The 26,470-nt window shown below is 35.7% G+C and overlaps 1 protein-coding gene across 2 annotated transcripts in view; it reads left to right on the top strand.

The window, feature by feature from the left end:
• RNF217 (ring finger protein 217) overlaps positions 1-26,470 on the top strand; it is a 117,864-nt gene that overhangs the window by 73,610 nt on the left and 17,784 nt on the right. For both annotated transcript variants that reach the window (XM_079148262.1, XM_079148261.1), the window contains one exon: positions 12,551-12,715. In XM_079148262.1, the coding sequence (XP_079004388.1) occupies positions 12,551-12,715 (165 nt within the window). The remainder of the gene's footprint in view (positions 1-12,550; positions 12,716-26,470) is intronic.

Genomic DNA, 26,470 nt, shown 5'->3' with positions numbered 1-26,470 from the left:
CAGCTTTCTGTTACTATAACAAATAACTAAGACAATTGACTTAAAGAAAAAAGGCTTATTTTGTCTCACAGTTTTTGAGGGTTCTGTCCATGATTGATTGGGACTCTCCTTGTGATTGGGAAGCAAGAGAGAGCTAGGGGAAGTCACCAGGTCACACAGTCTCCTTTCAGGGCACAACCCCAGTGACCCGAAGACCTTCCACTAGGCCTCACTACCTAAGGCTCTGTCAACTCCTACTAGTGCCACCCTGGGGAATCAACCTTTATTTATCATTTGGACCTTCAAGGGATGTTTAACATCATAACTATAGCAGAAGATAAAAGGTATATATGCTCTAAAGTGACAGTTCAATATGGTTTTAAAAAATATCACTACCACTACGACCCCACCCCCACACACCCCTATTTATATAGGGTGCTTTGGGGACACTTGGACGAAGCTGGGCCTAGGATGTCAGGAATAGCTTCACTGAGGAGGTGGGGTTCTCCAGGCAGAGTGGAGAGCATTTCAGAGCAGAAATAAGTAAGAGCTCAGGCCCAGAGGCAGAGGCCAGGCCCTACTTAAGCAACTATGCAGAGCTGGTGGGGAAAGAACAGTGAAGTGCAGCTTGGCAGGTAGGTGAGAGCAGGCCATGTTGAGTCTTCTACACTGTGCTCAGAAGCTTGCACTTAATTCCATGGTATTACAAAAGATCTTGTGGCAGCATTCACAGAGGCTGGCACAGGAGGCCAAGACTGAAGGCTGGGAAACCAAGGCAACAGCTGTGGGAGGAATCTTTGACTCATGGCCCTGATTATTATAGAATTGCTTGGAGAGTTTTTAAGATGCACAGGTGCCCCAGGCCTACCCCAGAACAATTGTCTTGCAAAGTTTTGAGCCTCACTGGGTGACTAATAGGCAGCAGAATAGAGAACATTTTCAATAAATGAAGCGGAAAACGAATGAGGCTGTGGCAGTAGTTTTCATCCTTGTTATTACAGTAAATGGCAGGATGAAGTGGTTTCGAAGGCTTTTCTAAGTCATCTCCATTTAAGGTAAGTTTTTGCCCATGTTCTGAGTCTTGGAAGCAGTGGTCCCTGTGTTATTCTTCCTGTGGCTATGAGGGAACCCTGGTTGTGGTTTAGCAAGTAGCTTCCTTTGCCATTACAATGACGAGCTAGTCAGAACCTCTTAATGACTAATTGATCTTTGCAACTGCTTGACTCTCATGGTTAAATTTTTTTTTCCTGGTTTTTAAGCAAGTTAGTGTCTTTAAGGTGTCACTGTCAGGCGGAAAACCTTTCATTAATTTCCTGTAAGAAATGTCATTTTTGAGGTTACAAAATTGTAAAACTGAAATAATAACCTTACAATGATATTGACTACTGACAATACCAATAGAATACTTTTGATTCTATATATTTTTATGTTATTTTCTTAATTTTGTTCCAGTTGTGTTATTGATACCAGGAAATTTCCAGTTTTAAAAGTATTTGTTATTCTATAATGTAGGATATTTTATTTTGTTTCTAAATTGTGTTTAGAATTAGATATAAGTGAGGTTATTTTGATTACCAAAAGGTACACATAATTGAATCAAAGTGGAAATAATTGAATAATTTCAAAATAATTCTTATTAATGAGTAAAAGAATCATTTAGATATAATTACAGCAGCATGAAATGTTATGTCTTATTTCATCTAAAATCTTGCTGTAATGAGCATAATTTATCACAGTGCACATGTATTGAGAGTGAAATATGGAAAAATTGCAAATATAAAATCCTGTATGTATATGATTTTGAGTGAACCAAAGGTATCCTGATAACATGTCCCAGTGATCAGGCTTCCCCTGATGTCTGTCAGTGAGTTGTAGGTTAAGAAGAGAAGCAGGGGGAATTGGGTCAAGATCTTAAATCTTGCAGATGCAGTTGTTTACTTTTTATAAGCACAGGGTGATGTAAAGTTACTTTGGGAAGAGGAGAAATTCAATACATACTAAATGATAATAAAGCAGTTAAAATCCTCAGGGGTGGGTGAGGGGTAATATCTCAATATGTGTTAGTCAACTTTCTATCATGTGGCAAAACACCTGAGATGATCAACTTTAAAGGATGCTTCAGAGTTTCAAAGGTTTCAGTTCATTGCTTTTGGGCCTCTGGCAGAGCAGATATCATGGTGATGAGTGGTTGGTGGAGGCCAGAAAGGAAAGAGAGGAAGAGCCAGCATCCCAACATGCCCTTCAAGGTCATGTTCTCAGAGACTTAACTTCCTTCCCTAGGCCCTTCTTCCAAAAGGTTCTGCCACCTCCCTTTAGTGCCACAGGCTGGTGACCAAGCCTTTAGCATATGGGCCTTTGGGGGACACTCTAGATTCAAGCTATAGCATAATATAAAAATAAACTAGAAAGCAAATTCAAAGAAAAGTAAAGCTACCACCAATTATGGGGATAATTACCCTTTTCTACGTTGTACACAGTTGTACAAAATATGATTCAAACACTTCCTGGTGCTATGACATGTACTATTTTTAGTGTAACCTTTATATAGCATTTCTCATCATTAAACTCTAAGCTCTACATTAACATTACTTGATTAACATGCCCACACCTGTCTGGATATTGTAGGTAGGAAAGACACTGACATGTATACTCTAGCAAACCCCTCTGACATTCGTGGTTGAAGTATAGTACTCTAAACTAGCACTGAGGTCTTCATTCTTTGTGGTGAACAGAGGGAAATCTTTCATTTTGCTGCATTTTACTTTAATTCATTTTCCCCAATAACAGAACTCACTTCCAACCTGTTATAGCTTATCATAACTTCAAGAGTAGTGAATTCAAGTACTCAAATGCAACAAGTTTCACTGTAAGCCAACTGCCTTCTGTTTATATCCATAAGTGGGTTTTGTAATGTTGATAAATCCCTTGCAGTGTTTATCTCAATAGTACTAGTGCTTTTGTTTTGTTTTGTTTTGGGTAGTGCTGGGATAGAACCCAGGACCTTGCACGTACTGGGCAAGAGATCTACCAGTGACCTGTATCCCCAGCCCAGTAGTACTGCTTTTGAGTCATTGAGTTACAGTATCTTTACCTAATGTTATTCTTTGAACATTTATTATGTTTTTTTTTTTTTCCTGGAAATTTAGAAGCACTTAATATAGTAGGCTAAAATTGTTGAAAATGTTATGGCTGAGTAAATGCTTCTCACACAAAGTTTGAGATCTAAAATATCATATTTGGGGATTTCATTTTCATGTACAGCTCTTCGTAAAGGCCATTTGTTAATTATTTTGTAATCACCAGATGGAAAAAGGATGAACAGAGTATAATCATAAAGCAGTAACCAGAATTCTTTCATATCCGTTTATCTTTGGAAGCCCTTACTCAGCAACTCCAAGCTGGCGAATTTTTGAAAAATAGAGCTTTTTGTTGTGTTCTGAACATTCTCCGATTCATACTATATCAAATTAAACAAGTGTATTCCTGAATTGAGAGATTTACATTGAGACAGCCTTGCTTCTGGTCAAATCTAGTGCGTTCATATTTCTTTCTTCTCTCTGAAACTCTTATAATGATGCCAGAAAGTTTTATGATCCCATTTATAATTGAAGTTGACTTCAATTTCCAACTAGAAATCTAATTTCTAACCTAAATAGTTCCTGTAATTTATTAATACAACACCAACTGCCCATCAATTTGGGAACACATTAATGGTGGAAAAATTAAAAAAAGTTGTGACTCTGATGCGCTCATGTGATACCTAGAGAGGGACATGTCATCCACACCCAAAGTTTTTCTCCATAGCAACTATCATCTGGGATTTCATGGTATATTTCTGTGCCTATTTGCTTAAGTCTCTTTTCTCTCTAGTCTCTAGGAGGCCAGGTCTGGGCTTGCTTCATTCCCTCTTTCATTCCCATTCACTCTACAGCACTATGTCCTGTAGAGTATGCATTCTAAATGTATTGGTTGAAGGAACTAATAAATTGTTCAGTGTGAGAATAGCATGCACTGTGATAAATGTGGATGGAAAGTGCTGAGTGTATAGGAAAAGGAAAGACAGGGAAGACTGGGAGGGCTTCACTGACGGGCAAACACATTAAGCCTTGAAATGTTAAATTGACCAAGATAGAAAGTTGGGGGAGAGCACTGCCTTCAAACTAGATTTAAATTCTCAGGCTGCCACATGCTAGCTCTGTAACCTTGAGTACAATTTCTGCATCTTTAAATGGGAACAGTAATGGTACCCCAGGTCCTAAGAGTGTAGTAAGGATTTAATGAAGTTGTACATATAAAGTGCTTAGCATTGTGATTGACACATCATAAGTGCTCAACACATGCTAGAAATTATAATGGTCTTTATCATTTAGGCAAGGGGAGCAAAATGAGCATCCCTGGGTGTGGAGAAAAGGGTAGGGAGACAAAATGAACAGAGATCAGTGAGCAGTGGGAATAAAGCAAGGAAGAAATTGTGTCTGGAGGAAGAAGGAAGGTTTGGGGAGTGGAAAATGACCTCCATTTGAAATATACTGATGGTGTTAAGTTTGAAGATCCTTTGGGGCATCAGGGATGAGACGTCATGACACATGGCTCAGGAGTGATCTGATAGAAGTCATTAGCCCTGGGAGGTGGAAGAGAAGGGGTTTTGATAAGGAAGTCATGATAATGAACAGCATAGGCTTTGCCATTATTCTTCATGGATTAAAGGAGAAGGAAAAGGGTTGCACGGGACTAAAAGCCACTAAGTTATTTCACTCAGGAGTTCACTACAGTGGATGCAGTTCCAGGTTCATTTCCCATCCCAAGTGTAGGCTGCTTTAGAATGAGAGTTGAAGGTCATGCCTCTCCACACAGGGGCATGTTGAAGGCAGTTCTCTTTATGGTTTCCTTGAGGCAAAACTAATAATAATTCCTTCTGTTCTTCCCACAAATGTTAAGCAGAACTGTGGTCATTTACACAAAGGAGCCATGACTCATCACAAGGTGGAAGAAAAGAGCCATATAATGTCCCTGAGAAGCTCTTTCTGTTCTGACCTTACATCTTTAGCAGTCTTTTATTCTCTTACAATTATAAGCCCTCTGGGTAGAAATCATATTTTATAAAACTGCACGGATATAGTATTTCCTTGTGTGGTAAAACAATTTTTCTAAGGACTCTCAGAACACCATAGAGTCAATAGGTTGTTCCTAATTTGTGTGCTTTAAAGTGTGCTGAAGTTTTCTTTGGTAGAAATGATTTGAAAATTTCTTTCCATACATAGAGATGTGTAAAGCTTTCCCATGAAGTTGTGATTAGTGTGCTTCTTTTCTCTTCTGTTTTTCCCTGATACCATCACTTTAAACTGACAGTGTTTACAAATTGAGAATCGAACTGTGAATCAGCTCAATAAGGTCAGTTTATCTTATGACACGTGCTGATTTCTCTTGAGATTAATGCATCATCCATGTCAGGAACCTATAGACAACAAGTATAGTTTCTTAAATGATTGCTACTGGCATAGATTTATGAGGGAGATAAAGACAAAGTCATCTAGTCCAGTTAAAGAAGCCAGTTAAACAAAGGGGGTGTTATAATTTTCCCTTGAAAAAAATGTATAATGCTCAGCTATGATGCAGGCCTACTAAATTTTATTAGAGTACATTTCTCCCTTCAGTCACTAATGAGGTGTTTGCTAACCTTGTTCTTTGAGGCACAAACTGGCCATGATATTTTCAGAGTTTTGCTTGTGCTTCAACTTTTAACAATAGCCAAATGTTGGAATTCATCTGATATTTTTAGCCTATATCTGACTCAAAAAAAATTAAAAAATACAAAGCCAACTAGATAACTGTGATAATTAAGACCCATAACTCCTGCACATTGTCCTTCAAGATTGTTGAAAACCATTTTTCACTTCATTTTGTTTTCCCTTGAGTCTTCAGCATAAGAGACAAGTTAAGAATCATTTCTCTCTGTTGACTGGCTGGAAAGGGGATTAAGTAGGCCAATCTGATCCTCATTATGAAATGTTCAGAAGATGTTCTGGAAGAAGGTTGGGACTGTGCACTTCTTAGCTACCACCCTCTGTATTCCTGCCTTTCACATTTAACCTCTTAGGCTTGAAGAGAATCTAGTGAAGCCATCTACCCAGTGATGCTCTCTACAGGTTGGCTATTCAGGCTCTGACCAGACACTACCATTGGTAAGGAATTCGCTACTTTTAGAATCACCCTCTTCCTATTTCAAAAAACTACAATTTGAAAAAATTAATGGTTACTTTCAGTCTGAGTACTCTCTCTTTCTCCTTCCCATCTTCTCTCTGTCTCAGCCTCCAGCTTTCATCTGTTAGTCACAGAGAATAGTCCCATTTCCTCTTTACACTGTAATTACATGACCCTCCTGCTGCTTCATGAGATGTTAGCCTTATTGTGTTGTGTTCAGAATAGAGTGTCCCATTGAAAACAGGATGATCTACATTTTTTCTGGCTAAGAATTCAGGCTACGCAAATGAAGCAGAATTTTCTAGTGCCCTTTTTATTCATTAATTATGGTTTAGATATGAGGTGTCCCCCAAAAGCTTATGTGTGATAAAATGCAAAAATGTTCAGTAGTGGAATTAGATTGAGTGTGTAACCTAATCGGTGGATTAACCCACTGATAGGGATTAACTGGGCAGTGACTGCAGGCAGGTGGGGTGTAGCTGGAGCAAGTAGGTCATTTGGGTGTACCTTTGGGGTTTATAGCTTGTTCCTGGTGAGCGGAGCTTTCGCTGCTTCCTTGTTGTCGTGTTCTGAGCTGCTTTCCTCCACTACACTCTGCCATGATTTTCTTTCTTGCTGCAGGCCCAGAGCTATGGAGTCAGCCAGCCATGTACTGAGACCTCTGGAATCATGAGCCAAAATAAACTTTTCCTCCTCTATGTTGTTCTTGTCCTGTCTTTTGGTCACAGTGATAAAAAAGCTGATTAGAATATCATCATTGAAGAAATGGGTCCTCAGATAAGAAATGGACTCAAAAAAAATATTTCTCTGGGTCTTGACTTCTGGATCTAGAGGGAGAATCTGTAGATGCAATAAAGGTGATTCCAGGTGGAGTGGTATGAAGAGTGAGTCTCAAGTTCAGGGTAGCAGACTCAGCAGACAACCCCGTCCTTAAGTTCTGACATGCCGCCCTAGAAGAACATGCCTCTCACTTAAAAATAAAAGCCAGGAGGATGTATTATGCAATAAATAATGTATTACATATGTAAAAAGGAGCCAGGAAAGAATATTGAGGGAGGTCTGTAAGATTATTTATATAAATAAGCACTGTATCTTGATATACCTTATCTTGTCATATGTTACCCTGCATTGTTATATCTACTTTTGATCTCCAACCTTTAGAAAAGTTTTTCTTTCCTTTTCCACCCCAATTTCAACTGTGCTGTGAGAAATTAAGATAAGGGTCACTTGACCCATCTGGTCTCTGTTAAGCCTATATGGAGCCTACATGTAACTGTTCTATCACTCAAGGAGAGCTCCCAGTAGGCAGTGGAATCCCAAGGACTAAGATCAAGGCAGGAAGTCAAGCCCATCTTCCTGTGTGGAGGCTTGCTCCATGGTCACACTCTGACTTTAGGATTTGATATTTTAAAGGAACAAACAGGACTTCCTTGCAGGTGCTTGAAACTGTGCATCAAGACTCCTTTTCTCATCTCTGGAACACCGCACACTTCTTTCACATCTTCTCCTGTACAGGAAAAGCATCTTCAGTTCTTAAACTTTTTATAACTGTTAGATTTCCAAATCATTTACTATGTTGGTTAATTTCTTTAGGAAACTAGCCTGACTGCTGTAATTTTTTTTTTTTTTTTTCTTTAACTGAGGAACAGAATCCAGGGAAACTTTATAGCTGAGCTACATCCCTAGTTCTCTGAATTTTTTTTTTTTTTTGAGACAGTTTGTAAGCCTTGAACTTAAAATCATCCTGCCTTAGCTCCAGCGCAGTTGAGATTCCAGGCTTATACCACCATGCCCAGCATGAAAGCTGTAATTTTTACATGGTTCATATAAAGAGTTTCTAGATCACAGTATATTTTGGCACAAATGCCCAGATTGTGGGTATTTAATAAACCCTATTTATTGGACACTTCATCAAGGCTCATAGTTGAGCTGGCTGAAGTGATGTCTCTGTTCAGGCTACATTAGAATACTTTCTGTGTCCACATGTGCCCTCAGACCTCTTAGTGGTGACTCAGGCTACACCCTCTGCCCAACTTCTGACTTTATTGCCTGTCCCAGTAACATTCTTCTCATTGTTCAAAGCCACATTCTCTCTGTGCATATATCTTCTATACTTCCCTTAAGCATCTTTTCCATGGCACCAATTTAACTAAGCATCTCTTGCAGTTATTACATGAGTTTATTGCTCTTAGGGTTTGTGTCTGTTTCTACAAAACTCCTTAAGGGCAGGTTATTTTCATAAGCCTAAAATCAATATCGTCAGTACCTACCACTTGGAAATGCTCCATAAAAATTCATTGAACAGGCAAATGAATTGATGAGTTTTTCACTACTGAGTATCTGCATAACCTGAAGTTCTGATAAAGCAAATTCCTCTTGGAAGACCGAATTAGATCTTACCATTGTAGCACTTCATTTATGCATAAATGTATAAGATCTTGATTTTATCAAGTATTGATTTTGTGACTTATGTTAAATGACCTATGTACAGGAGTTTTATAATCTAGAGGAAGATAGTTATCTGGGGTTCTCTTGGATTTGGACTATTTACTATGTGGGCTGTTCCTACTTGGCATTATGAATTGACAAGAGAAAAATGCCATTTGCTTAGGGCAGTTGGGTTGGTAGACTTATGTGAATGTCAGTATAACTCAGCTCTCTAGAAAAATAATGAGATTCAAAAATCAAAAAAGTAATACAAAGTTCTTTTATCTTTCATGGATTCTGGAGCAAGTTATTAGAGATTCCTAACTCTAATAACTTTATTCTTGAAACACTTATAGCCCCACCTCTTATAAAAGAGTTTGCATATTAATAAAATGTTTAGTAACCATCATCTGAGAATCTAAGAAGTGGGTGATGCCATCTCAGCTACTGGTTCTAAGTTAGAGAGGTTGGTTTTTTCTCTGAATTCATTTAATTCACTTTACAAATAACTTACTGAGTGTCCCCCATACACCTTAAAAGGTTTATGTTACTTAATTCAGAAAATGCAGAATGAATGAGACACAGCTTTTGCCCTCAGTAAACTTATAGTGTGAAGGAGATTAAACATCTACCTGCCTAACGTAAATTCCATAAGTGAGAACTACATCTGATAGGAAGCAATAGGGAACACATCTTGAAGTAAGGAGAATTTGATTAGGATAAGATTCCATACACAGATTTTGTTAATTGTACTCTTTCCAATTATAGGAAGTAGACATGTGCTGTTTCTTGTCTTGCCTCAATTAGTGAGGTTTGCTGAACACTCCACAGGAAGTGGGAAGGACAGGAAAGCAGTCTCAGCAGCCACCCAGGCAGGCTTCATGGAGAATCAGATACTTTTCTGGTCACATGAGAACCCTTGGTCATCTTACCACAAATCAATGCCTATCCCCTTCTCCAGTGTTCTGCACTATGGCCACTCAGCTCCTCTCTGTTTTTCCCTCCATGACAACAGCAGAATGTATATGTATACCCATTGCACTTTCCAGGAGAGAAAAATCTGTCTTGGCTAATCTAGATGCAACAATGAACACTTCTGCTGTGCAAAGCTCATGGAAACTATTTCTTAGGCAGCTTGCCAACTAAAGGATACATGTTTTTGACCTTCCCTGGTTCAATAAATTGTGGTCAGGAGAGATGTGGTCACATGGTATAGAAGAGTGCTTTTCAGATTTCGGCATGCATATGAATTCCCTGAGGACCTTGTGGAAATGTGGACTCTCAATCCAGTGGGTCAGGGTTTCAGAAATTCTTTGTTTCCAACAAGCTCTCAAGCGATGCTGATTTTGCCTGTCCTCCTGCTTCTGTGTGAAATGATTATGCAGAAGGCAGGTACTCCATGTGGTTGTGAGGTGGCACTTCATGAGAGGGATAATATGAAGCAAAGAATAGAGGAAGATGCAGTGTTGAGGTCTGTATGTGTTTACATAAGGCCAATTTTGAATATTGGTAAGGTCAACAAGGCATCTTTAGACCAAAAAATCAGCACTGAAACAATTCAGATTAGTCTTTAAATACTAAAGTTGTTTGGGTTGGCTGTTAGTCCTTTTGTAATTTTAATCCAGAGCATGATGAGCAGTTGAGTATGAATTTTACTTACTCATATTCACATAAGAACTTGCTACATGACTCCTGTCACTTTGTCACTAGTTCTGTTTTGTTGGGGAGAATGGTGGTAAGTCACACAGTAGGACTTACTTATTATAAGCAGTTGAGAGTCATTGTGCCTGGTTTAGACACAACTGTCAGATTCCCTCATTCTAGAGCCTTAGGAGAATGACACACTTCTCGTTATCTTGTTGGAGATCCAAAGATGTGAGTTCAGCATTAGTTCACGAGGATCCTTGAACCATTATGTCTGCCATTCAGAGAATGAGTTCCAGTTTCAAAGACTTTTATAGTCCTCTTTCTGTTCATTTCATAAATAAAATCTAAGACTGATTAAAAAACCAAAGCGGCCTTTTACACTTTTAATGATGTTAGAGCCCAGCAATTTCAAATCATGAATTTTTATCTCATAGGAGAGAACTGAATTAAGTATTCGAGTATTCCTGACATATTGGCAGGTACAGGAGGAAAAGTGATGTCTTTCTTTTTCTTTGCATTTCACTCACTATCTTCAGAAGGAAGGCCCCATATGATAGTGACATCTAGTCTTCATTGTTCAGTGACATTAAGTGAATAAGCGTAATGTTTTATTTTTTGAAGCTCACCCACTTCAACTTATTCTTACTTTGAAAAATGACTTATTTCGATATCAGTGGTCAGAAAAGGCAGAAACAATTATTTTAAATAACTGCATTGTGAAGTCCTTTTTTTCTCTCCAAGATTGCAAATTTATGTAACATCTTGAAAAGAATTTTCATAGTTCACCTTTCATTGGGAATCATGTAGAATTGTGAATTACTGAATAATTTAACCACTTAACAATCTTGGACCACTATGTTTTAAGTTGTCAGTCATCAAAGAAGGAACACTGCTGAGTGTGAGCAAATGTTTTGGCACAGTTTGAAAGTGCTCACTTTGGAGCCAGATAAATGTATATTTAAATTTATTTTTAACACATACTTTCTATGTTACCTTCATACCTACTTTGTAGGATTATCTTGAAGATAAAAATAAATAATGCATGATATTCCCATTTAGCCGAATTTTTAAAAATAAACATGAAGATTTTTTCAATTTAATAGCTAAATGTTTTTTTTTTTTTTTTTTTTTTTTTTGGTCCAAAGTTAAAAACAGAAGTACTTTTGCTACTTCACATTTGTGTAGGAAAAGCATTACTTATTCTTGATGTAAATGAAAACTCCAGTACTTTGAGTTATAAGCAGAAGAGCTGTGATTGTAATTGCCAGTCAATTTATGTAGTGGAATCTCCATTGTCAAAAAAGTGGTGATCCAAAGAAGTAAATGGTGATATACAGTTTACCAAAAGAAACTCTAATTGCTCTTCACAACATCAGTACATGCTGTAGTTGCCTAATGTGCAGGAACCTATAAAAGAAGAGCTACAAACATCATTCAAAGTGACATATTTTATTAATTCATTTTAATCAAATGGGGCTGGGGAAAGTCCAATATGTCCACCTGCTTTTAGGGTGTGAGAACTATAAATACTATGTGAGGGTGGCATTCTCCACTGCCATTCATAGTAAAGGAAAGCAGATAAAACATCTTCCATGTCAAGTAGAAGACAAATATTTTCAATGAACATGTACACAGTTGTTCATATATACTTCCACATAGTGAAAATATGAAGAAACTCTTTTTAATGGTTCCCTCAATAGAAGCCACAGGATGGCCATATTGATACATTTCTAATTATTCTATTCTTTGCTTTTTTTTTTTTTTGTAGCTAATCTTCCTTAGATTGGTAGCAAACCAAGGATATCCATTATTTTGGATGCTTTTTCACAGAAGATGCTGGTATAGCAGAGTGTTGGTTAGTTTGTTTTTCATTTGATGAAGTGTCTGTGGGGCTTTGATTTCATAAAGTGAAGCAAGTCGTTGTTATGAAGAGCAATGGAAATGCCTGGGAAATTGATGGAAGGGAAAAGTGAGTTAAAGGGAGCAGAAGCATGTGGATCTGGGGCATTGAGAACCTTCAGGTTTTACTCTGTGCTTCCATCTGGGAGATGTTCATAAAAAGGCAATTTGATTTCTAGAATGTCCTAAGTACTGAATTCCAATACGAACAGCCAGATCATCTTTGCCAAAGCAATTCATTCCTCCTTTAATAACAGAATATTCATGTCTTATTCTAGTTCTGGTCTTGTTGAGGAGGCATTTTAAATTGTAACCCTTTTGCTAATTTCCCAAGCATCTCTTTTCTTCTCCTTTCTTTCTGTCTACTAGCACTTAATATTATTTTTCCTCTACCCAGATCCAGTGCCCCACTTGCCAATTCGTCTGGTGTTTCAAGTGCCACTCTCCTTGGCATGAAGGTGTTAACTGCAAGGAGTACAAAAAAGGAGACAAATTGTTGCGTCACTGGGCCAGCGAGATTGAGCATGGGCAGAGGAACGCCCAGAAATGTCCCAAGTGCAAGGTGAGATGAACCTTTCGGAAGAAAGGAAAGAACTGTGCACATTTGTATGTAATTGAACAATATCCAAAATATTGAAGTTAATCATAGTTATAATTATATGAATACAGGTGTGGATAAAGAGCATTTGCTGTTTCATTTTAGAAGAGAAATTATATCTTAAACTTAACATTTTTATATAAACAATGTATATTCTTATTGTTTTTATTACGTTACAAAATTTAAGGAGACCACTTATAAATATTGATTTAAAACATCAAAATCTTTGTGTTCCCTTTAAAAATTAAGAAGGAAAAGCTAGTATGCAAATGATATAAACGTGTCATTTCTAGCTTGCCACACTACTATAATCCCTACCCAGTTATGCAGGCTTTGAATCCTCACATCAGTCTTTTGCTCTTCTTGCCCTTCTGCCATCACTTATCACTTTAGGATCATGTTAAATTGATCATTTCATTTCTTTGTATATCTTTTGAGATACATGCTAATACTCCAAATCAGAATTTAGGGATTTAATGAATCCCACTTTAATTTCCCTCTTGTAATCTTGCAAATAATCAAGGGTTAATAGACATTTGAGCTGAAACCTGGATATTGAAAGTTAGCCATGCAAATAGCAAGGAAAGATCCTTCTACAGAGGTCACCAAATAAATACAGTCAAAAAAAAAAGGATTTGGAGCTTATAAGATAGGGATCTATTGAAGTTTGAAGTTTTTAACTTACTTTAGAAAATTTTATATGTGAATATATGTGTACTCTACCATATGTGATTTTTAGCTGTTGCCAAATTGACTTTTGGATATCATATCCAAATTGAGCCTAGTTTTCTTTTATGAATAATTCTACAGTTCCTTCTTTCCTGGAGACTTAGTACCAGATAAATGAAATTCAAATTATCAGAAATACTTAAAATTTTAAAAAATGGTGAATCCAATTTGAAGTAGTAAAAGTATTTTTAAATCCTATTATGGAGTATACTAATGTACAAATTTACTATGCCAAATCCACATATTATTTTATACATACCATAAGTAAAAGTATAACATGGAATGCTATGTTGTATTTTTGGCAGTTGGAAGAAATTTTGAAATAGCTTAGCTGAACCAACTCTGTAAAAAGTGATGTATAGAGATGTGTGAGTTAAATCTTTGTCTGTTTTCCCTGTAGGAAGCAAATTCATCCAGTTACCATTTTTATTTTAGGTCTATTTCAGCTCAGTGCATCGATTGTTCAGTATATTTTACATCCCACTGAAAAACAATTTAAAAGGAGGCCTTTCTCCTTTTTTCTTGCCTTTATTTGAAGCTACTGCTCAGTTTTATACCACAGGCCAGTGGAAATTTGAGTGCTGTTAAGTCATTCTACTTAGCACTTTGCTCATAAGTATATTTTATATCTCCCTGGAAAACTGTAAAAAACAATTACCACCCAGCTGGTTCTGGGACTGTTCTCCAAGTGAACAATACTGCAGCATTATGCCTTGAGGAAATTCTGATTGAACTTAAGTCATACATAAAAACATATGCTGCATGTGACTGCAATCCCTTGATCTAACATTAAATGGACCCTCATGTGTAAAAGAAAAAGCAACCAAACATAAGGAATTTTCTGAGCACACTAATAACCTCCCACAGTTTTGACAAATATAGATAATCAGTTAAGAGAAAGCCTGCATGCTGGTTCCGTCTTGGAGTAATAGCTCCATGGTCTGGACTTTAAAAAGAATTACCTTTTAAATAGATGAAAGGAAAAGAGCCAGGGAATTCCTTGATATGACTATATTGTAGCTCTGCTTTCTGGTGAAATTCACATCTATAAAATTTATATCTATTTAAGTCACGTTTTATGATGTGTATTGAATGCAAATGTCTTTTTTTTTAATAAGCACAGCTTCAAAACTTTTAATTTTGTTTATTGTGATCTTTGTTGTTGGACCTTAAAATTATATTCCCCCCATGAAATATTTCTGTATTTATAATAGAACTTGAGGTATACTTGATGAATTCATGCATATTTTACATGCTAAGGCTGCCTTTTCTTAAATATATCTGTTAAAGTTTATAAACATAAAAAAGAAGATAGGAGCATACTAAAACAAAAATTATACGTGATACCTTCAGATGGACAAAATAATTTTCATTTATATTCATATAAATACTTTCAATATTAATAATCAAATATACATAAAATTTTGTTGTGATCAAAGTATATTTTTGTATCCTGTTTAGTATGTTTTAAATTCAAAATTGTAATAGATTTTGATTTTAAAATAATCATTTTGTTTATAGAGGTCGTAAAACATGCTGGAAATTTAGGAAAAGAGGGAAACTTTTCAATCTTGTCACTCCAATCTACTCACCACATCTCCTTGGTTTTTGCCCCATTTGAATTACCTTATAAAGTGCTTTAATTATAATATTCCAATAATTTGATACATTAGTTTCTTCACTTATCAGCTCAAACATTTCTATAGCAATTTTCCAAACATTTCTTTCATTAACTGTGTAATATTTGCTTAAATTTTGGATTTGGGTCTGCATATAATGTGTTGATGATATTTGTCTTGAATGTCTCTTTTTTCCATGTTTTGAATCTTTTTTTTTTTATTTAAACAAATGGGATACATGTTGTTTCTCTATTTGTTCATGGAGTCAAGGCATACCATTTGTGTAATCATAAATTTACATAAAGCAATGTTGTTTGATTCATTCTGTTATTTTTTTCCCTCCCCCCCACCCCTCCCACCCCTCTTTTCCCTCTATACAGTCCTTCCTTCCTCCATTCTTAACACCCTCCTTATCCCTAACCCTAAACCTAACCCTAACCCTAACGCTAACCCCTCCTACCCCCCATTATATGTCCTCATCTAAAACATGTATAAAGGTAGAATTATTGGGTTAAAAGCTATCGATGATTTTCATTTTGGGCGTGTACTGCCAATTTGCTCTCTAAAAGGAGTGAAACAATTTTTAATTCCATGAGAAAAGTTTCGAGGATTTGTTTCTGTATGAACACTTCTTTAATTAATTCCTTTTAAATTTATTAATTTTAAAATCCATTGTTCTCACATTTTACATTTTTTATTTACTTATGAACTGAATATAAATATTCTTTTAAAATACAATATAAAGTAACATGTTTTGGAGTTTATAGTACAAACTTTTTAAAGTTTTCTGTTCATATCTTTTGCCTATTTGTATGGGCTAAGTTGGGGCATATTTTTATTATCAAATTATGTGAACTATTTATTTGAAACTTTTTTCTGGTGTATTTTATTTACATATTTTCCCTGTCTTCTACTTTTTTCTTTTTTATTCAGGCAGTTGGTTCTTTTATACTTTAGTCCTTATTTCTAGGTTATTCCTATCTCTAGGTTTGCTTATAATTTTTTTTTCAAATTTTTGTTTTATCAATATGTATCATTCTCTTCCCTTTTGGACACACACACAATTGCATACTAACATCATACACACAAATACCTTTTTTTATATATTTATAAAATATTTCATGCATATTTTCCTTCTACATTTAATCATTTATCATTCATACATTTAATTATAAAGGTCTCTTTTCTTCCTGTCTTTGAGCCTGTTGATGTCCAAATATTTTAACTCTTTACTTGGTCTATAATTTATTTTGGTGATTATTATACATTGAGCACTGAAACTAGTTGTTCCAAATTGGAGCCATCTCAGTTACTTGTGTTTACTAAATAATTCTCCTGCCAATTGATTTGTAATTTCTCTCTAAGCAGATGTTGTTTTGATTTGTAAGAGTCTCTTTTCTTAGCTATCTAATCTTACTGCTATTTTTTCAAGAAAATTCTGTATTTATACTGATGAGTTTTAAATGATTATGCCTTTGTAAAATTGCCCATCCAAGCAGAGTTTGATTATCTAAAAATACATTATTTTAATTGGTACTCTCAATAAAGCAATTCTTTTCTCTCCATTATTTCTCCCATAATGAGCTTTTTACCTTTTTCTCAAGTGGAAAGACCAATTTAATACTTGGTATGGTATATTGAAGAAATTGACTTGTGCTAAGAAGTCAAAATTATTATTTACAATTGAATTTTTTTGACATAATGAGTATTAAAAGTTTTTCCTCACATTTATGATCAAGATACTTATTTGTCTAAGTTTGCTTGTTTTATACTAAGGTAAACATATACAAACATTTCTGAGAGTTAAGTACTTATGAAACATTTTATGAACATTTTATGTCACTGTATTAAGATCAACTTTGGTTAGCGTTTTTATTTGCATGTTACTTCTAATGGAGAATTTTCTACAGTCAATTATGAGACACTATTTTTAATCTTAAAATGATTTTGTTTTTATAAAATTTTTTTAAAGAAAGCTTAAGCTAATATTGAAAGGTTTCTTTTTTACTTAGTTATCAATGAAATTAAATCTAGTTTGTGATAATTTAATATTTAAAATAAATTTAAAGCAAGTAGGGAAATTAAATTTTTTTTAAATTTATATTTCATTTGAAAATTTTAAAAAATTCACCAGCTAAATTGCCCACTCATTGTGGTACTCTTTTAAAAAATTTTTTATTCTTTGGGTCTTGGAGATTGAACCCAGGGGCACTTTACCACTGAGCTACATCCCCTTCTTTTTATTTTGAGACAGGATGTCAGTAAACTGCTGAGGTTTGCCTCAGACTTGCTATTGTCCTGCCTTAGCCTCCTGGGTCACTAGGATTACAGGCATGTATGTACTACCTAGCCCAGCCATTATAGTTCTTTAAATGATAAGACTAATATGCCACTGACTAAATTAAAGAAAGAAACAAACAAAAATTCATTGTTCCCTTTCCAGAAATGGCTGCTGCACATAATTTTATTGTTCAGCAGACTTTTAAGCAGACTTTTAAATGAATACTTCATTTATTAATAAATATGTCTCAGGTAGTAGCATAAACCTATTGGATGCTTCTAATAGCCTGAATATTTTGGATTTTAGAAGAAAAATTAGAAATCCCTAATTGTTTTTTCTTATATGATAACCATCGTGAAAAATAAAAGTTATGAAGCCTTCAAGAATATGAATCAGAACTCTTTAAGAATGGTTAATAAGCCATTCATCTGATCATTCCTCAAAAAGTTTACTATTAGTTAATTTGTATTGGTTATCTTACAGTTAACCAGATATTGACATCTAGCATTACCATGTTTTTCCCTTGTGAAGTTTGAAATTGTTAAAATCCAATTTTTCCAAAGGCCAGACTTCTGACACCTAAGTATATATTTTTAATGTATGAACTTTTAAAATGCAGGTGGACATACCTTCAGGCCCTTTTACCTGATTATGTGAGGCAAGCAGGAGTATAAAGCAAGCAGGAACTTACAGTCAAGAAACATTAATCATACAAAGGAATCATTATTCAAAGGAAGAATTATCACTTCAAAAATATTTCTGAAGCAAATATTGCAGTATGTTAACATAATTAAATGTGGGTGGTGAGTCCATATGTTGCTATTACATTATGATCTATAGTTTTTAAAGATGTTTGAGATAGTTCAATATTAAAAATTAAATACAACCAGGAAACTGGAGATCCATAACATCAAAGCTTTCCAGAACTGTGTGGCTTACAGAAAAACAACTCAAACAGCTCTTTTAGAGATTTGGCCTCTACACATACACACACACACACACACACACACACACACACACACATTTTTTTTTTCTTCTTTCTTAGGTAAAGGTTAAATGTTGCTCAGAATACTTAGCTTGCTAAAGCAAAGTTAGCTTTAATATTTCTCAAAACGGTTTGCTTTTTTTAAATTTTGGAAATTAAAGGGGAATTCATCAGATTCTCTCCTCCAAATTACCTTCTTTCTTAATGTCAGATCAAAGAAATATTTATGTAAACATGTATGTAATGTGTTAGAAATGTAGTCGCAACTGACTTGATTACCTAGAGTTGACCACCTTGATTTTCCTCTTCATAAATTATTTAAAACATTTAACAAGACATTGAGTAGAAATCATTAATTAAGAAACTATACTTTTTGTTGTTGTTGTACTGGAAATTGAACCTTGAGGAGCTTTACCACTGAGCCATATCCCCAGCCATTTTTTATTTTTAATTTTGAGACAGGGTCTCACTAAATTGCTGAGTCTGGCTTTGAACTCATGATCCTCCTGCCTTAGCTTCCTGTGTTGCTGGGATTATAAGCATGTGCCACCACACCTTGCTAGGAAATTATATATTTTCTTAGGTTAGTATACAAGTAATGTGATTTATGAATTAATGAGCAATTAAATTATTAATTTTGTTCCAGGATCAAGATGTTTCTAATTTCTAGGTGACATGATAATCACTCTTCTGTTTTTAAAAGAATATCTATGAATGGCTGGGTTGTAGCTTAGTGGTAGAGTGTTTGCGTAGCATATGAGAGGCCCAGGTTCAAGCTTCAGAACCATTAAAAAAAGAAAGAAATGTAAAAATACTATTAGGGGTTGCTGAATTCTGATAGGCCATCTTTATTCTATGTTTACGAATGCCTTTGTCCAGTGATCATTTTTTTGTGGTATTAGCACATTTATAACAATAACACTATCTAATACATACTGACATTTACTGTATGTCTGTTTCCATTGTAGTTATTATATTTTCCTCATCAGATCCTTAGGTATGATATTAAGGTGCTAATTCTAGTGTCCTATCAAGATCTTAATCGTTACCTGTCCTTTGATAAAACTTTGAGATGTTACAAAGTAAAAATAAGATGACAGCCTCAGTAGTGTGTGCATTACATTTGTAGTCTAATTTAATTCTCAACAGCAAGTTGTAAGGATGAAGTATTTACCACCATTCTGACATAGAGCTGGTTTCAAGCAGATTGAGTAACAACCAAAAGGAGGACAAAGGAAAGCAAATTATGTTCATTCACAATTTATTTGCAATTAAGAGAACTTATTTGTCATGATATTTCTCTTCAGATATTTTATTCTCTTAAATCTTGTAATAGGATGCTTTGGGCAAGAATGTATTGATTCAGAGGAAATGATTAATTTTCCTCTGTTCACATAAGATTAGCACAAAAGCTATGTCTGTGGTCATGTCTATCTGAACCACAGCTATGTAGCCTGTGTTGCTGGGGGAGAGGTTGGCGTATCCATATTTGCTCTTATAGATATCCTATAGTTCTTTAGTACTTCATTTGCTACTGCAAAAGGGCAGGAATCAATAGTAGCTTCCAAATAGTGGCCGCTTAGGAAATAAAATAGCTTCCACTTACTCACTGATTAACCATTTTTAATTCTGCATATTGCATGAAATGTCTTAGTTTGGAGCAGTGGTTATTATACTATTTTCCCGATGTGCCAAGGGGTAATCCTTAGTCATGAGAATAGCCTGATTGTTTGATGGCACATATTTCTTGGACATAGATGGTATTGCCTCTAATGCCCTATTTTTATGACAAAAAAGATAAATGTTTATTTACTGTCATGAGATTTAAATATATAATGTGACCACCTGTTACATTTCATTAAAAAGTCAGGAAATTCTCCTAGTTTGAATATAATACAAAAATAAGTAAAAATATTATAATATATCATTATGTAAATACTTAGGTAACATAACATTAAAAGAAATAATGAAGCAATCAGATGTATACATAGTTATGAATATTTACATACATATGTGTGCAATATTTATATGTATTTATATTTGTACATGTATGTAGTTTAAGTACTAGAACCATGTTTTGAGCTGTTAAATAAAATGGAGTTATGTTCTAAATGAAATCAATCTTTCCTCAATTTATACAGTAATAATATAACAAAAATTCATTGTATTTGAATACTATGTAAACATCTTTTTGTGTTTATATGTAAAATGGAGTCAGGTTTCTAGGTTTGGATATTTATCAACTGATTTTCACCAACATGAACATTTAATGCATTTGAAAATTTTACGGGAAGAGTTCGATTCTTTACTGTGCAGGAGATCCCAAGCATTGCAGAACATGCATAATGCCAGCATCAGCCACCTGTGTGAACTAATTATCCCCTTACTGAAAATAAAAAGGAAAATCTGCAACATCTCCAGTGCCCTGTTGAGTGTCTGTTATAGTAGATGAGGGCTTCTAAGAGGGATGAAGTCCAGTGATCCATGTCCACAGGGGAACATTTGAGTCAAAAGCTACTTACCCATTTTCCCCTTGGATTCTGATGATACCATTTTTGCTAAAGTATTTCAAACTCTCTAGATAATGCATTCATTTCATTTCAAGTTTTAAGAGTTGCTGTCTGTCTGTAGAGCAAATTCAACTTAGAATTTAAAACAGGGGCACTAGGGTGATTCAATGGCATAACACGTTTTGCATGTGCAAGGTCCTAGGATCTAGCACCAAAAAACAAACACCAACAAAAAAAGGAATTCAAAACCGCATAAATTTTTGCCATGGCAGCAATCAGTGGCATATTGTAAAGTTTTAGGGAAATGGGGGAATAGGTTTATATCCAAATACTTCTGCAACATCTTCACTGGACTTTAACAGATTTCTTCAATACAATAATAATATCTCCCCCAAATAGTTTTTCCCATAACTCCCCCTCTCAATAAATAACCATTTAATCTTCCAGGTGCTTGAACCAAGAACTCTGTGTCATCCCAACTCTATCATAACTCACTTCCAGTCGATTGATTATCCGATTGAAATTTTTTCAGGATCTGAACACATCCCAGCACTCCCACCATCGGTAGTCTGGTGCAAGACATCATCTTTCTCTTTCCAGAATTCCTGCAATAGACTCCTAACTGGTTTCTCACTCTTTGCAATGTTCTTAAACCAGCAGCCACAATGAGGCTGTTTGACAAGAGACAGATCACATCACCCCTCTGATCGGAGTCAAACTTTGTGGTTCTCCTCTTAAAAAAGAGCAAGTGCTAGTCCTTTTGATGACCGTGTGACAGGTCACAACCTGGACATGCTTCCACCCTATCACTCATCTAGCTACAAGTATGTACTTCACCCTGCCACAGCTACAATGCCTTTCGTGCTATGCTTCAAAAACATTAGGAGTGCTCCCTTCTCAGGGTCTCGGCACTTATTCTTCCCTCTGTCTAGACTGTTCTTTCCTCATACATCTACATGGCCAGCTCATTCACTTCCCACCTGTCTTTGAGTAATATTCAGCTTCCCAGTGAGGCCATATAATTTCACACCACCTCCCCTTCTTCAGTAGATAATATGGAGCGAAAATAAAGCACCTGCCATATTACTCCCCCATAGCACTCTATTTCTTATCATTCTTTAAGATAATGGATGTATATTCAGCCACGAGAGTAGGAATTTCAATTTATTTTGTTCTCTGAGATACCTGAGGTACTTCTAGTGTTTAGAGCACTTGTTAGGCACTCAATAGATAATTATTGAATAAGTGAATTTTTTTTTTCATTCTTCCTCATATGGCATCCTATTGTGGATTCATTTTATGCTCTGTAAGATGTGTACTTTTTTCTCATGGACTCACAGAAGGGAGACATAATCATTAGACTGACAAAGATTACATACTATTATACTTTAGTAGGGCTTTGCTACTAAAATGATGATGACTTTGATTTTGCCTTTTTGGCTTGGGAATTCCTACAAAGCATATAGGTGTGTGTGACTAAGCACACAGTTGCTGTTTGAAGTTTGAAGCTTAGGAGCTAGGTCCACAGTGCAGTTAAAGACAAGAACTCCTGTGGAGGGGAGGCAAAGCCAGGTGAATGTGGAAGAGATCACCCAAAGAGCATGTGCAAAGTGATGGGCATGGATGGGATTAAGGGATGGGTGAAGGGCTAGGAACCTAGTGGAGAACAGAAGAGAACCTGGAAAAACCATGTCACTGAAGCACGAGTCCATCAAAGGTCTGGAGAGAGGTGGTAAATGATTAAATGATTAAGTGTCAATTGAGAATACACTGTGTATCAGGACTATGCAGGACCCTTCAGTAAAAGTGTGAAAAAGATGTGCATGATCTGGGTCCCTGTAGATTTTCTTCCACCCATTGATTAAGTGGAATCTATATGAAAATGAAAAACTACATTCCACTTTTATTTTTTAGATTCTGTATGGCTATTTTATTGAACTAAAAGTAAACAACTTAAGGAAGACTAGTACTGTTTTTTTATATATACATATGTAAAATGGTTACTCTCTTATTACAGATTTTTTTTTGTTTGTTTTTTGTGGTGCTGCGGGTTGCTCCCAGGGCCTTGTGCTTGCAAGGCAAGCACTCTACCAACTGAGCTATATCCCCAGCCCCTATTACAGGTTTTGATCTGTCCTGTGAAGAATATAATAGGCACAGAAATAGACTGTTGTGTCTTTTGTGTATACTACAATGTGAACTTAATATCAAACTCTTAGTGAGGAAATGTCTGGCATATTCTGAACATTTCATCTCATGACTTTAAGTGTGCATAGGTGTCCACAACATTTGGGGCCTAAGTATCCAGTTCCTTAAGTAGCCATCCTTACCCAGATGGCTACTTACTGTGTGTGTAATAACAAGTAGCATTTGTGAGGGCTGGGGGTGTGGCTCAGTGCAGCAGTGGCTCTGTGCGGGTGCAGCTTCCCTGGTGTGATCAAGGCCCTGGTTTCCATCCCCAGCATTACACACACACATACACACACACACACACACACACACACACACACACACACACACATTTGTGGTTTGTGAATACTCAGTTTAATCTAAGTGGATTAGGAATACCTAGTCTATTTCCATCTTTTAAGTAAAAACAGAATTTTCATACTGAATTGTAGTCACTTGGGTGATTAGTTTAGTTTTTAGTGAGCTAAGCTGGTGAATATTTTGAAGCTATAGCAAAAAAATAAAGGCAGCTTCATTGGGGAAGAAAAAATGAACTATATGTAAATATAATTTGAATCTGTGTTTTAAAGCCTTATGTATAAAAAACAAAGATGGCATTGTCACAGTATGCCATTCCAAAGATATACCCAAGGAATTCATTTAGCATGTGAAATTTATTTCCCACTAAGTGTCAGAAGTTCAAAATTGCAACTTGTTTAGTAAATGTGAAAAGTGAGTGTTTTCTGTTGTATACTGACTGGTGTCATGTCTGTTCATTTCTCTATTGGTATCAATTAATAAGATATTTATATATAATCAAGATATATTCACAGTAGTACTAAAGAAAGCACTGTGTACTTCAGGGCTGGTAAATTATGATACTATTTTCCACAGTTAAATTCTTGCCTTTATGTTTGTAAACTATTCCAATTAACCTATAGAACCATGTGTTCCTGCAGTGTACAAAATTACTGAACACCCTTATCAGAACTTAGTTTTTCAAATCCTGTGCAGGAGGACCAACAATATTTTAGTTTTCATGCTGTGTTCAGAATGTTATATTAGTAATAAGAAAAGACTATTAAAAGAGAGAACAGTAAATATAATGAGATGCAAATGCTTAGCAAAAAAGCAACATTTAATAACTACCTTGAGAAAGTTTTATTCAATCCATAGAACTAAGTATAAGCCATAACTTCATGCATTATAAGCAGGCAGAATGCTAAAATATTATTTTAGCTCTCTAAAAGCAGAGTACTTCTTGACTATGAGGACTTCAGGAAGTATCATAGGAAATCTTAAAATGGTAGGAATTGAAAGAGAAAGGATGAATTACAGTCCTGGTGATGCCAGAGTCCTTGTTCTATTAACTCTCATTAAACAAAGATCTAACACTTGGACAAATTGAAAAAATAATCTTTGCAGGCACCTTTGTAGAAAGGAAATGGCATTGTGTGTTTTATAGATCTTATCCTTGGGTTCCTTTCCTTACTATGGTGTATTGTTGCTAAAACTTACATAGAAAATTGGATGATTGTTGGTTTTATACATTTAGAGGGACAGACTGAAGCTGAAAAAGTAGTGGAAATGAGAGAATGATCGTGGAAAGTGGAAAGGCACAGTGGAATGTCCCCAAGCTTTGCCTCTGAAATTCCCTTACACCCATTGCAGACACCTGAATTTCACATGCCTCCAAAGAAACTGCATAGCTGCATAACTGAAAATATAAGCAGATTAAGCAGAAATTTCTGCTGCTGTCCACCACAGGGGCAAATAAAGAGAGTTTGGAGTTTGAATCCTACCATGCTAAGCAGGTGTGGTAATCACCTTGGGCTTTCCATTGAAGACCCAGAAGAATTAACCCACCAACATAAAGGCCAGGAGCAGGGTTAAGGATTCTCCAAGAAACGAAGGACAAATCTGAAAGATGAAAAATCTAACCAAATGTACTCCAAACAAGGAACAATTTCCATGTGATCAGTCAATAATTTAATTGCTTATTAGAATAAATGTTTTTTGGAGAAAGGCAAAAAAAATAAATAAATAAATAAAAATAAAAGAGAGAACAGAAACTGCACTCTTTGCTATTTAAATGAAATAATAGGCCACATAAAGATTTTAGAATTCAATGAAACAGTATTATAAACTGATATAAAATGACAGAACTTCATGTAAAACTTTGAGGCATATGAACTGTCAGTCACAGGTTTAACTTATAAGAACAAGTTTCCCATCAGAAAAAGTTTTGATACCATATTGAAGGAAGAGAGTGGATCCAGAGAGCGGCAAAAACAAGCAGAAAAGCTTAAGAAAGTAGACGTGTTTGTCTCATGATGTCTACTGTGAAGATTATACTGTTGGTTAGCAAAGAATATTTTGACCCTCTGATTTCACCTTTAACGTCACAATAAGAGGTTGCTTAGCATAGTAAAGAGATACAGGCTTGAAAATTTTCTCCACTCACTAGGATTGTCATTTCAACAAATCACTTTTCTGAGTTCTGGTTAAGAATAAGAATGCCTATCTCATGATGCAGTTTAAAGTGCTAATCTTTGTACAATGCTTGGTCCAAAATGGACTCTAAACAAATGTCAGCCCTCTTCCTTATATAGGCTACATGCAACCCTGATGTTTGGTCAGGAAATCTGTTATCCTTTCCATTTTGAGGTCAAATGCAACATATAGTAAAAAAGTTGAGTGTAAGATGTTTGAGGTGCTCAGCAATTATCTTCCGGTGTGTTTCTTAGTGCCCAGATAGATGGTTTAAAGGAGCATGAAAGGTTGAAGAGTCCAGTAGAACTTTGGCCTGGGTTAAACCTTAACGCCATCTACTGTGCTGAATGGATATGGCCACATAGTCATTAATAATCAGGCACAACTGGGAAAGTGCTAGTTTACTAGGAAGCTAAAAGGGCTTGAGCACTGGAGACCCTCACCTGCACAGGCCCCATTTTTGGCCTTATATCTAATTTTTGCTTGTAATTTGTATTCTTTTCTTTAAAGAGGGTCCCTGAAATTAAATAACTTCAGGTCCCACAAAACCTGTATTCACTATGGCTGAACTGTCATATAAAAGAAAAAAATTCAGTATGACTGTAAGAAATAAAGTGGCCAATAGCAAGAAATGTACTTTTTGCTTTTATTGCCCAAATCATGATTTGTTATAATCCTTCAGCACAGATGCTCATTTGCCCTTGACCACAAACCCCTTGCCTGTCTGCAGGTACTCTGTAGTCCAGCGTCAGTGCAAGAAAGGGTGAGAAACCACCTGGCAAGGAAGAGGTTTATAGTTATATTACCCAAGTGTTTGATTTGAAACATGTTGAGGTGGATAAAGGAGAAAGGGTAGATAAGAACCAGCTTTATACTGATCTGACTCCGTGTGCCAAACAGTAGGTTCATTTTATACATGAGAGGAACATTTTT

The sequence above is a fragment of the Sciurus vulgaris genome (genome assembly GCF_902686455.1).
Source record: "Sciurus vulgaris genome assembly, chromosome: 7".
Taxonomy (NCBI): domain Eukaryota; kingdom Metazoa; phylum Chordata; class Mammalia; order Rodentia; family Sciuridae; genus Sciurus; species Sciurus vulgaris.
Note: the sequence above shows the minus strand (reverse complement) of the source record. Positions and strands in the feature narration are given on the sequence as shown.